General features: G+C 56.2%; 1 protein-coding gene across 1 annotated transcript in view; it reads right to left on the reverse strand.

Moving 5' to 3' along the window:
- Positions 1–14267, reverse strand: part of LOC144737472 (RNA binding protein fox-1 homolog 2-like) — a 60138-nt gene that overhangs the window by 10941 nt on the left and 34930 nt on the right. The window contains 6 exon segments of the mRNA XM_078620188.1: positions 834–909; positions 4703–4770; positions 5194–5233; positions 8001–8250; positions 8800–8863; positions 11112–11204. Coding sequence (XP_078476314.1) covers positions 834–909; positions 4703–4770; positions 5194–5233; positions 8001–8250; positions 8800–8863; positions 11112–11204 — 591 coding nt within the window.

Here is a 14267-nt window from a genome sequence, read left to right on the forward strand (position 1 = left end):
TGGGGGGACACAGGAAGACAGAGACACAGAGACGAGGCAAGAAAAGAAGAAACAGGTTAGCGTCAAACCACACAACAGGACGAGACTACGGCAGATAAACGCAACGTTTTACTTGCCAAGGTAAGGCCCCACTGAGTTGTGTGCCTCTTTAACCAGAAGCGGCCTGGCCACCACAAATGATGGCAGCTCAACGGAGTGGCCGCTATCATCGGCGTCGTCATCATCACGTGGACATTTACAGCAGCAGCTAAACACTCGACAACGCCGCGTGGTGGTGACGTCGATTCTAAACGTGGAGGGAAAAACCGGAGGACCCGGGGAGAAAAATCCACATGGCCATGGGGAGAGAGATGCAAACTACAAATATACAGCAGAAGGCGCCATGGTCGGGATCGAACCCACACACCTCCTGTACACCAGGCGAGGTAGTTAACATCTCCTAGTCACCGTGATGATGATGAGAGAGAGACGCACGCAAACTCCAAATACACAGCAGGCGCCATAGTCGGGATCGGACCCCACGACCTCCTGTACACCAGGCGAGGTGGTTAACATCTCCTAGCCACCACGGCGTGTTTGTCCTGTGTGTACTGTGGGTGAGCAGTGTACTGTGTCGTGTAATGTGTGTGCAGTGTATGTCATGTACTGTGTGGAGTATACACACAGTACACTATCTGCAGTGTACTATGTGTGGCGTGTAATGTCTGCGCAGTGTACGACTATGTGTGCAGCGTACCGTGAGCGCAGTGTACTATGCAGTGTACTTTGTGTGCAGTGTGTGGTTTGTACTGTGTGTGCAGTGTGTGGGTTGAACTGTGTGTGCCGTCGCTCACCATGGCCCCCATGCTAAACGCTGGGGATAGAGCCGCGGCTTGGTATGGATCTGCAGCCGTGAATATCCGGCCAAAGCTGAAACAAAGATAGACATGCACACACACACATACACTCTCAAACATAGACAAACACAAAGATCCCTACATTTAGCCTTAATAAACTGTTGGGGCAAGTGCTGTTAGCGAGCACCTATGAATGCCGGCACGGCACACGAGGGGGTGGGTGGCCAACACCACGTCCGGCAGCCTTTGTCTCCCCAGTGGCGATGTTTACACACCACACCAGGTACTCATTTGAGGCCGAGTCTACCTAGGCGAGGCCCAGGACCGTTTCAAATAATCGTCATTGGAGTTGGCCGCGATCGGGAATCGAACTCGGGTCACTGGGTTCGTAGTGCAGTGCGCTGACCACTACACTACCCGTCAAACACACACAGAAACACACACAGACAGAGACAACATCTGCCGTTGGCCACTAAGTGGCAGTGATTTCACCACGGCACTTGTGCAGGTCAGGTGCATTTGAAGGCCACGTGAAGTGTCGAATACCCGCTGGCAGGAGGTGACTGGCCAGACCCAGGTGCCATCGGTTGACCGACTGAGATGAGTGGCCGATGCACCACCTGTGCCCCCTACTGTGCCAACTTGCTGTGCTTTAGCCACCCGGCGCTCCACTCGTTGTTGTGAGCGTCGCTCCTCTGCCCTCCGTTGTTGCTGGAGGGCGACTGCCTCCAACTGCCCAGTAGCAGCGTCCTTCACGAGCCACATCCATATAGGCCGATCTTAACACTGCTGGTACCAGTCATCGGCAAGTCCACTCAGTTTCATATCCTCTTGTACCAATGCAACATCTCGTCTTTAGCCCATGCCGCGCAAGTTTATACCCTCTATCTGGCCGAACAAAAGCTGTTTAGGCATGCTGGCGGAGCTTACCGATGGGACTATATCCAGATCTTTCAAGGATTTGTGAGCTCCTTACACAATCCAGCCTGGTTAAACCCAGGATGGATCGTAGGCAGGCCAGCCTGAATGTTTCTAACTGGCGCAGATGTTCCATTAGGGGGGTCCACGTTTCACAAGCATAGCGAAGGGAGGGCATGATTGTTGCCGAGAAGACCCGAAGCTTTGTGTGCAGCGACAGATCAGGTAGCTTCCACACAGCGTTACGCAACCAATGAAAAGATAATGCCGCTCGACTGATTTGGAGTGAGACCTCTGCTGTCAAACTGGATCCACGTTCAGCAGCAGCGCCTCTAACTCCTCCTCTGAGTGAGCAGCAATCACCAGATCATCAGCTTACATAACGTGGTTGACCAAGAGGGAGGCATCCCTTGACCACGCCAGGGCATCGATCAGCCTCCCATTGTATCTGTACCAGATAGCGAATCCTCCGGGACAGCCATGGAAGGTTTCTTGAACTACGTGCTCAAAAATCTGTTAAATAATGTTGGAGCCAGAAGACATCGCTGTCACACCCCGAGGTGAACAGGGAATGGCTCTGACTCCCAGACACGTAGCTTTACCCGGGACTGCTCACCATCATGAATATTCTTAATAACTTTCAGTAGAGAGTTAGGGACTCTGAAAGCATGAAGAACAGCCCAGAGCCCAAGCCCACTGTATCATAGGCTTTGACCAGGGCAATAAAGCAGAGATATAGGTCGTGTTGGAATTCCCTACACATCTGCTGTAGCAAACGGACAGAAAATATGGCATCGGTGCAGGACCACCCTGGCCTGTTAACCACATTGGGGCTTCACAAGCCTCTCCTCAGCATGCTTGGCAAGGTGATGTTGAATAATCCTTGCCAGGACCTTACCCGGCACACTGAGGTGGGAGATGCCCGTGTAGTTGTTACAGTCTGTGCGGTCCCCCTCCTTAAATATCCTGGAGAACCCCTCCAGGGCATCCTTCCATTCATGGAGAACCGTTCCAGTGGTCCAGACTGTTATTATGTCATGTAGGGCATTCTGCACACAAACGCCACCCTCCCTCAGCATTTTGCAGCAGTTTTCCTGGTCTCAGACTGTGGATTGCCTTCCATACTTCCTCATCAGATAGCACTTCAGCCAGCCACTCACAACAGGGGGTGACTACTTCTTCCAATATTTGAGGCACGGCAAACTCAGGAGGGTCATCCCCACTTTGCCCGATGTTTTCTAGGCTGAGGGACTTCCCCTCCCACAAGACTTCACAGAAATGCTCAGCGAATCTACAAACCTATTTCTGGGGGTCAGAGATCCGATCACCTTTTCCCCCCTAAGGATGGGGATAGGTATGGCGCTTCAATTTACTTTTATGGAGTTAAATAGTGATTTGTCATCGAAGGCTACGGAGGCAGATTCCATTCCGCGACCACCATCCATCCTTGCAGTGCCGCACAGCTCTCCCAACTTCTGAACGAAGGCTGCGGTACGCTTCCTCATTCTCCGACGTGGGATGATGTAGATGGTGCGAGTGGGCCTGTCATTTTTTCTCAGCCAGCCGGAACCCCTTCTCCATCAGCCATGGTCTCTGGGGCGGTTTGGACCGTGCACCCAAAGCAGCCATTGCAGCTGCATGATCCACAGTCCTAAACCTCACCCCATGTTCCCTCGGCATCAGGAGGAGGGGGGGTGATTCCAACCCCAGCTGCAAGTGATGATGAAATTCTCGCTTCCAAATTCTATCAGTTAGCTGAGACCATGCCACTGTGGGTTTGAATGGGATCCTAGATGGATACCCACCACCAGCGTGGAAGAATGGCAGGTGCATCTTCCAGATGACAAGCTGATGGTTAGTGGGCAGATCAGCTCCACGGTAGGTCCTGCATCCGCTCTTCCATCACTATATAGTCCAGCAGATGTTTTTTTGTGGACTCGGCGTACATCCATGTTGTTGTGTTCATGCGCCGATGCTGGAACAGCGTGTTGGTAATGGGCTGCACAGACGTCTAGCAGCCTCCTACCATTGTTATTTAGCTGATATGGCCCATGCCTTCGAATCACCCCAGCCCAGGTGCCAGCATCATGACTCACTCGGGCATTAAAGTCACTCAACAGGATGACTCTATTCCGAGAAGCCACGTTAGCTCGCATCTGTGACAGGAGGTTCATGAAAGGCATCCGACTCATCGGCTTTGCCTGCATCCCTTCACTGATATTCATCTTCTGTGGGGGCATAAGCAACCATGACCACCACTCCTCGCATCTGGTTGATGGGGAGGTGAGCCCACAGTAGCCTAGGGCTTACAGCTTCCCACACCTCACCACCACACTCCCACGCCCCCTTCATTCTTTTGTCCAGAAGCAGTTCCACACCCCCCTGTTGTTTGGCAGTCTCCTGCCCCGAGTGGAGTACTGTCCACCCCTCATGGACCTCCTGAATACCCCACAGATCCAGGTGGTACTGGTCCAGTTCCCGATGGCAGCCTCTCTTCCTCCGCAGTGAGTGTTTGGACATTCCACGTGGCCACCCGCAGTGGCTTTTTGCCATTTCTGGAGGAACCCCATGGTCACAGGTTCAGTCTCCTTGCTCGCCAAATGGGATTTGGCCAGGAGGTATCATAGACGCTTGTCCCCCCAGGGCCTCCGGCACAAGCTTTGTTCTATATTTTTTCATGTGGTTCAGTGGTAGTTTAATTTAAGGTGGAGGGGTTAAAAGCCCCTCGTACCCGTCCAGAACCCCCATTTGGCCGCCGTGGTGGCTACAAGCGCCATGAGGGGTAGAAGCCAATTGGAATGAGCCTTCCCCTAATGGCACTGCTCACATCCACCACGGCGTTGCCATCCGGCGCCGCGAGGAGGCAGGTTATTTTTACACACACACGTACACACACACACAGAGGTGCACACACAGGTACACACACACACAAAGAGGTGCACACTCACCTGTCACTGTAGGTAGCTGTGGCGGCGGCCGTAGCAGACTGAGCGTAACGGTATGCAGCATAGCCACCCTGTTAACACGCACGAACGCACATCAACACACGCACATCAAAGACATACAGCTTTACACACTGTTGGGGCAATTATTGTTGACGAGCACCTATGAACGCCGGCACTGTGGCACACGAGGGGGTGGGTGACCAGCACCATGCCCAGCCGCCTTTGTCTCTCCCCAGTGGTGATGTTTGCTGCACGCCACCGCATCAGGTGCTCATTTGAGGCTGAGTGGACCAAGGGGAGGTGGCCAAGGACCATTTGGGTTAAATTGTCGCCAGCGTTGGCCGCGAGCGGGAATCGAACTCGGGTCGCCGGGTTCGTAGTGCGGTGCGCTTAACGCTACACTGCAACACGTGTGTGGATGTTGAACATCTTTCGCACCGCATGTAGCCAACCGTGCCAATCGTGCGAGCGTGTGTGTGTGTGTTTGTACTCACATAGAGGTCAGTTGTGTAGAAGTTTTCTGGATAGACCAACCTGGACACAAAGATTAACACATGCACAGATTAACACACACACATGACAAAAACAAAGATCCCCCTTGCAGCCTTAAATACTGTTGAGGCAAGTGCTGTTAGTGAGCAGCACCTATGAAGGCCATAACGACACACGAGGGGGTGGGTGGCCAGCACCACACCCAGCCGTCTTTGTCTCCATAGCGGTGATGTTTACACACCACACCAGGTTATTTTTGGAGGCTGAGTCGACCTAGGGGAGGCCCAAGACCATTTCAGATAATCGTCATTGGTATTGGCCGTGAGCGGGCATCGAACTCGGGTCACCGGGTTTGTAGTCCAGTGCTCCGACCACTACACTACCCATCAAACACACACATACACAGATACAACATCTGGCAATGGCCACTAAGTGGCAGTGATTTCACCATGGCACCTGTGCCAGGCCAGGTGCACTTTAAGGCCACGTGAAGTGTCGAACACCTGCTGGCAGGAGGTCACGGGACAGACCCAGGTGCCATGGGTTGACTGACTGATACGACTGACCGATGCACCACCTGTGCCCCCCCTACTATGCCAACTTGCTGTGTTTTAGTCACCGAATCAACCTTGGGGTTCAGATATTCGTCACTGGTGTTGGCCGTGAGCGGGAATCGAACTCAGGTCACCGGGTTCGTAGCGCCGCGCGCTAACCACTAACACTACCACTCTACATTCACACGCACAGATGAAAACACAGATTAACATACATGCACACTGTTAAAGACACACAGATTAACAACAAAAACAAAACAGACTGATATAAAACACACTTACAGATAATCACGAGAAGATATACAACACCGAATATAGCTTTTAAAAACTATTAAACTGAACTAGATGTTAACTACCTTGCCTGATATACAGGATGTCATAGGCTCGATCCCGACCCTGATGCCTGCTGTATATTTGCAGTCTGCGTCTCTCTCTCTGTGGTTGCGTGGATTTTTCTCTGGGTCCTCCGGTTTTTCCTCCACATTTAAAATCATGCATCGAGAGAATTTAGATAATTATTTACCTTTTATAAACGTCTACGTGATAAGCCACATCTTTGAGCCATCATTTGTGGCCAAGTCGTGGCCATCCATCTCCACATGCAAACCACCCACCTCACCCACCCTCTCACCCACCCTCTCACCCACCCCACCCACTCACCAACCCCTCTCACCCATCCACTCACCCATCCACTCACCCATCCACTCACCCATCCACTCACCCACCTACAGACCCACCCACCCCACCATCTCAACCACCCACCCACCCTCTCACCCACCCACCCTCTCATCCACCCACCCTCTCACCCACCCTCTCACCGACCCACCGACCCACCAACCCGTCCACCCCACCACCCTCTCACCCTCTCACCTACCCACCCACCCTCCCCCTCATCCACCCACCCACCCCCTCACCAACCCAACCCCTTACCAACCCACACACCCACCGACCCCCTCACCAACCCACCCACCCACCCCCTCACCAACCCACCCACCCCCTCACCAATCCACCCACCCACCCACCCATCCCCTCACCAATCCACCCACCCACCCCCTCACCAACCCACCCACCCCTTCACCAACCCACCCACCCCCTCACCAACCCACCCACCCCCTCACCAACCGACCCACCCACCCCCTCACCAACCGACCCACCCACCCCCTCACCAACCGACCCACCCACCCCCTCACCAACCGACCCACCCATCCCCTCAGCAACCCACCCACCCACCCCCTCAGCAACCCACCCACCCCCTCAGCAACCCACCCACCCCCTCACCAACCCACCCACCCCCTCACCAACCCACCCACCCCCTCACCAACCCACCCACCCCCTCACCAACCCACCCACTCACCAACCCACCCACTCACCCCCTCACCAACCCACCCACCCCCTCACCAACCCACCCACCCCCTCACCAACCCACCCACCCACCCCCTCACCAACCCACCCACCCACCCCCTCACCAAACCACCCCCTCACCAACCCACCCACCCCCTCACCAACCCACCCACCCACCCCCTCACCAACCCACCCACCCCCTCACCAACCCACCCACCCCCTCACCAACCCACCACCCACCCCCTCACCAACCCACCCACCAACCCACCCACCCACCCACCCCCTCACCAACCCACCCACCCACCCCCTCACCAACCCACCCACCCACCCCCTCACCATCCCACCAACCCACCCCCTCACCAAACCACCCACCCCCTCACCAACCCACCCACCCACCCCCTCACCAACCCACCCACCCCCTCACCAACCCACCCACACCCACCCACCGCCTCACCAACCCACCCACCAACCCACCCTCTCACCAACCCACCCACCCACCCCCTCACCAACCCACCCACCCACCCACCCCCTCACCAACCCACCCACCCATCCCCTCACCAACCCACCCACCCACCCCCTCACCAAACCACCCACCCCCTCACCAACCCACCCACCCACCCCCTCACCAACCCACCCACCCCCTCACCAACCCACCCACCCCCTCACCAACCCACCCACCAACCCACCCTCTCACCAACCCACCCACCCACCCCCTCACCAACCCACCCACCCACCCCCTCACCAACCCACCCACCCACTCCCTCCCCAACCCACCCACCCACCCCCTCACCAACCCACCCACCCACCCCCTCACCAACCCACCCACCCACCCCCTCACCAACCCACCCACCCACCCCCTCACCAACCCACCCACCCACCCACCAACCCACCCACCCACGCACCCACCCACTCACCCTGCGTACGAGGGGATGGCTGCGAGCGATGAGACGGCAGCTCGCAGGACCGGCCGCGAAGCCGCAGCAGCCGCCGCTGCGGCCGCGGCCGCAGCTGCCGCTGAGGAGGAGGAGCGAGAGCCACGGAAGGCTCCGGCTCCCCCACGCAGCCCCGCCGACATCACCCCGGCGCCCATGTAGGGGATGCCCAACGCGTACAGCTCAGGGGCACTCACCGGCGCGCCCAGCACGTGGGGAGCCAGCTTCCAGCCTGGGTACAGAATAGACAGTGGAGAGGTTTACCGTGGTTTATACCACACACACACACGTGGGGAGCCAGCTTCCAGCCTGGGTATAGAGTAGACGGTGGAGAGGTTTACCGTGGTGTTAACCACACACACGCACACGGGGAGCCAGCTTCCAGCCTGGGTACAGAGTAGACGGTGGAGAGGTTTACCGTGGTGTTTACCACACACACGCACACGGGGAGCCAGCTTCCAGCCTGGGTAAAGAGTAGATGGTGGAGAGAGGTTTCCGTGGTGTTTAATATCCAGGGGGTCTAGCTTGCAGTCTGGGTACAGGAGTAGACCATGTCCCCGTGTCTTCCAGTCTCCCCCCCGCGTGTCTCCCCCCTGTGTCTCCCCCCGCGTCTCCCCCCTGCGTCTCCCCCCTGTCTCCCCCCGTGTGTCCGTCCCCCCCCCTTGTTCACCGCCGTCTCTCCCTCCGTGTGTCTCCTCATGCGTCTCCCCGTGTCTACTTGTCGCCCCGTGTCTCCAAGTGTCTCCCCCCGTGGGTCTCCCCGTGTCTCCGTGCGTCTCACCATTTGCTGCGTACGAGACTCCTGGCTTCTTCCCCGTCTGAACCCGTGCAGTCGCATTGTTTACCTGGGTGGGGGAGGGGGAAGGAGGGTCAGAGTAATGAAGTATGGTCATTTGGAAGCAAGATCCCTAGTATAGCCTTCAAAACTATAATACATTTTTATTTTACCAGGCGTAAGGTCCACTGAGCTGCTATGTAGTAGCTCTGTTTCAGAAGCGACCCGCCCATCACAAACGATAGGTCAACGAAGTGGTCATTACCATCGTCGCGTGGAAATGCATCGCAGCATCCCAAATAACTGTCAACGCCGTGCTCAATCTAAACGCGGAGAGAGAGACACGCAAACTCCCAGTGGACAGCCGGCGTCAAGGTTCAGGATGGAACTGTCGGCGTGGTTCGGTGTGTGAAGCATATTTAACAGACTCTAGGAGCAGGATGAAGCGAGTAGCGAATAGCAGCAACTATGAAGGCAGCCGCGCCAGACCACCTTTGTCTCCCCCAGTGGCCGATGTTCACTACAAACCATTTGAGGCAAAGTCGACCTAGGGGAGGCACACGATCAAATTCAGATAATCGCCATCACCGGCGTTCGTGGTGGCCTTGAGCAGGGAATCGAACTCGGGGTCTCTGACGGGTTCAACAAGCGGACACGGGGAGACAGACGGGGGGGACAAGGGGGGAGACACGCGGGGGAGACACGCGGGGGGAGACACGCGGGGGGAGACACGCGGGGGGAGACACGCGGGGGGAGACACGCGGGGGGAGACACGCGGGGGGAGACACGCGGGGGGAGACACGCGGGGGGAGACACGCGGGGGGAGACACGCGGGGGGAGACACGCGGGGGGAGACACGCGGGGGGAGACACGCGGGGGGAGACACGCGGGGGGAGACACGCGGGGGGAGACACGCGGGGGGAGACACGCGGGGGGAGACGCGGGGGGAGACGCGGGGGGAGACACGCGGGGGGAGACACGCGGGGGGAGACACGCGGGGGGAGACACGCGGGGGGAGACACGCGGGGGGAGACACGCGGGGGGAGACACGCGGGGGGAGACACGCGGGGGGAGACACGCGGGGGGAGACGCGGGGGGAGACACGCGGGGGGAGACGCGGGGGGAGACGCGGGGGGAGACGCGGGGGGAGACGCGCGGGGGGAGACGCGCGGGGGGAGGCGCGGGGGGAGACGCGGGGGGAAACGCGGGCGGGAGACACACGGGGGGGAGACACACGGGGGGGAGACACACGGGGGACACACACACGGGGGGAGACATAGAGAGACTCATGGAAAGACACGGGGGGAGACACAAAGGGGGAGACACGGGTAGACACACGTAGGGAGACACGGGGGGAGACACAGAGAGACTTATGGAGAGACACGCGGGGAGACACACGGGGGGAGAACTCGGGGTCTCTGATGGGTTCGTAAGCGCGGCGTAGTGCCAACCGCTGCGCCACCGCTCCCCGTTCTCATTTTAGCAGGGGCACGCCCACTTCCAAACGGCCACGCCCACCCAGCAACTAGCTCTTCCCACAAAGTGAATGGTCGATGGTGTGCCGTGGTGTATATGGCGGTGTGACGTGGTGTTACGTGGTGTGATGGTGTGATGTGGTGTATGATGGTGTGACGTGGTGTGTGATGGTATATATGGCGGTGTGACATGGTGTTACGTGGTGTGTGATGGTGTGACGTGGTGTGTGATGGAGTGACGTGGTGTGTGATGGTGTGACGTGGTCGTGTGATGGTGTTGTGGTGTGTGATGGTGTTGTGGTGTGTGATGGTGTAACGTGGTGTGTGATGGTGTGTGGTAGTGTGACATGGTGTGTGATGGTGTGACGTGGTGTGATGGTGTGACGTGGTTTGACATGATCGTGGTGTGACGTGGTCGTTTGATTGTGTGATGTGGTGTGTGATGGTGTGACGTGGTGTGTGATGGTGTGACATGGTGTGTGATGGTGTGACGTGGTGTGTGATGGTGTGACATGGTGTGTGATAGTGTGACATGGTGTGTGACGGTGTGACGTGGTGTGTGATGGTGTGAGATCGTGTGACGTGGTGTGTGATGGTGTGACGTGGTGTGTGATGGTGTGATGTGGTGTGTGATGGTGTGATGTGGTGTGTGATGGTGTGACGTGGTGTGTGGTGGTTGTGTGACGCGGCGTGTGGTCGTGACGCGGCGTGTGATGGTGTGACGTGGTGTGATCGTGTGACGTGGTGTGTGATGGTGTGACGTGGTGTGTGATGGTGTGACGTAGTCGTGTGATGCGGCGTGTGGTCGTGCGATGGAGTGCCACGTGACAGGGTGTGACGCACCTCAATCTTCCGTCCTTCCACCAGGCTGCCCTGGAGGCTCTCCCTCGCTCGCTCTGCATCACAACTCTTCTCAAACGTCACAAACCCAAACCCCTACACGCACAACACGCCACGCATCATACCACACCACGGCACCCCACACCACGGCACCCCACACACACCACACGTCACACCACAGCACATGCCACACCACACAACCAAACACCACACGACACACACCACGAGACAAACCCAGGACACACCACGACACACCACACCCCACGCATCACACCACACGACACAAACCAGGGACACAGCACACCAGAAAGCACACATTACACGTGGTTCAAGAGAGGCTTGTCGTGTGCGGTGATGCTGTGTGTATGGCGTGCTGAGATGCATCAGGATCTGCTGTATGGGTGTTGTAATTATCTTGCTGGTCCTGCCCTACGTGTTATGCTGTGGTGTGAGTGTTGTGCTGAGTGTGGTGTGACTGTGTGTTGTACTGTGTATGACTGTGTTTTGTGCTGAGTGTGGTGTGTTGTGCTGTGTGTGGTGTGACTGTATTGCACTGAGTGTGATGTGACTGTTGTGCTGTGTGTGGTGTGAGTGGGTGTTGTGCTGAGTGTGATGTGACTGTGTGGCTGCGTGTGGGTGTGCTTGTTGTGATGCTGTGTGTTGTGATGCTCCGTATGTTGTGACTTGTTGCGTATGTTGTGATGCTAGGTGATATGCTGCGATGTGTATGATACTGTGGATTGTGATAATGAGTATAGGATTCTGTGTGGTGTTATATTGGTTGTGCTTTGTGTTGTGATGATGCTGAGAAATGTGTCGTGGCATTATATAGTGTATATGCTGCTGTGGGCATGCTGCTGTGTACATGCTGCTATGTGCACGATACTGTCAGATGCTGTATGATTCTGTGTTTATGCTGTGTGCATGATTGCTGTGTGCATGCTTCTTTGTGCATGATGTGTGCACGATGCTCTCTGATGCTGCGTTTATGCTGTGTTGTGCCGCTCTGTGCGTGATGCTGTGTATTTGATGCTCTATGAATGATGCCGTATGCTGCTCAATTTGTGTGTGTGCTACTGCTGCTGCTTTGTGCGAGTTTTTTGTGGCATGTTGTGCTGCTCTATGAATGTATTATGCTGTATGATGCTGAGTGTGGGGCGACACTGTCCGTATGCTGTGTGTATGCTGTGCTTGTTGAGCTGCTATGCACGTCTCGTGTTACTCCTGTGTATGATGCTGCAACTTGTAAGGCTAAGTATGTTGTGTGTGTTGTGATGCTGTGTCTATGATGCTACGTGGATGCTGTGTGTCATGCTGCTCTGGTTAATGCTGCTGTGTGCTGCGATGACGTCTGTTGTGCTGGCCTTTGTATGTGTTGAGTTGCTCTGTGTGTATGCTGTGATGTGTATAGTGTAGCTCTGTATGTATGCTGTGCCGTCCTGCTTTGTGCTGTGCTATGTGTATGATGCGTGCGGTGCTGCTGTGTGTATGCTGTATGTTGTGCTACTCTGTGTGCGTACTGTGTGTTGCGATGTGTGTTGTTGTGCTCTATGCGTATGCTGTGTTATGCTGTATGTTGTGCTACTCTGTGCATGTGTGTATGTATGTTGTGCTGCTCGGTGCGCATGCTGTGTTATGCTGCTCTGTGTGTAAGCTGTATGTTGTGCTGCTCTGTGCGTCATGCGGTGTGTATGCCATTCTGCCATGCGTTGTGCTGCTCTCTGTGCGTATGCTGTGTGCTGTGCTGCGTGCATTGTGTGACGCTGGGCGCTGACACCGTTAAGGACACGTCGCTCATGCACGAAAAAAAACAAAACACAAATCCCCCCCACATGACTCCAAAACCAACCAATCACGTGCAAGTGTGCACACCACATGACCAGCGCCCAGCCAATGAGCAGACAAGAGAGCACCGGGCAAAAAACCAGCCAATCAGAAAGACGAGCAATGCAGGTGGTTACACGTGCGTGGGGGGGGGAAGAGGGGGGACGGGAGGGGGGAGCGACACAACATGACACGTGACGTCTCTACGGGTACGTCACAATGGTGATGTCACAAAGGGCGACGTCACAAAATGATGAACCCGGCATGCAGCACAACAGGGGTATGGAGAACGCACTGCGTCAAGGACGGAAACAACAGTGGCAACGCACGCACGCACGACACACACACACCACACACCAACAGACACGCGGGGACACACAGAGAAACGGAGACACAGAGACGCAGGGACATGCACAGACACGCACAGACAATCAGAGATGCGGGGATACTCAGAGACATGGAAACACGCACAGGGATACTGAGAGACAAAGTGACATGGAGACACAGACACATGGTTATCCAAACACACGGTGGTCCCAGATACACAGAGATACAGGGACACGCTGACACAGATACACGGTGACACCGAGACACAGGGACACGGAGACACAGGGACAGCGTGACAAACACACACTGACACAGTGACACAGACACACAGTAACACGCTGACACAGAGACATAGTGACACGGGGACATGGACACCACACGGTGACACACAAGGGGTATGAAGAGGCAGGGGGATCCACAGGGACACGAGGAGTCAAATCACGGCCCGGATCCGCGTCTCGGGCTGCGCCACCGATCACAAAGGGAGGGACACCGTGCAGCAATCGTCACAAGCAGCAGCAGCATGCAGGGGGCTTGGTGGGGGTTGGGGTGTTCCCCCCCTCCTCACTCCCCCCCCATCCGGAATCACTCCCTTCGTATCGTCACTCCCTCATCCTCCTCCTCCACCTCTCACCTCCTCCCACCTCCTTGTCCCTCCTCGTCCCTCCTACTTTCCCCCCTACTGATCACCGGTTCCACCATCGGTGCCTCTTAATCATTCATTAAACACCTTTTTCCATCACCTGCGATGCCATACATTCTTGCTTGACCAAAATTACATCCTCTACACAATCCTGAAGCCTTTTTTATTTTCCCTTACTCATCGCCATTGGCTCCACCACCCTTCCCTCTCCCCCCTACCCCTCCCTCACTCTCCCCAATCTCTCGATATCCCCCCTACTCCCTCATTCTCCTCCCACATCCCTCAGTCACCGCCTCGGAGGGTGAAGGACACTGCGATTCTACCTCGTTTTTGGTGACGAGGAGTAGGAGGGAGGGATGGGGGTT

This window comes from Lampetra planeri, chromosome 69 (genome assembly GCF_965212315.1).
Source record: "Lampetra planeri chromosome 69, kcLamPlan1.2.h2, whole genome shotgun sequence".
Classification (NCBI taxonomy): domain Eukaryota; kingdom Metazoa; phylum Chordata; class Hyperoartia; order Petromyzontiformes; family Petromyzontidae; genus Lampetra; species Lampetra planeri.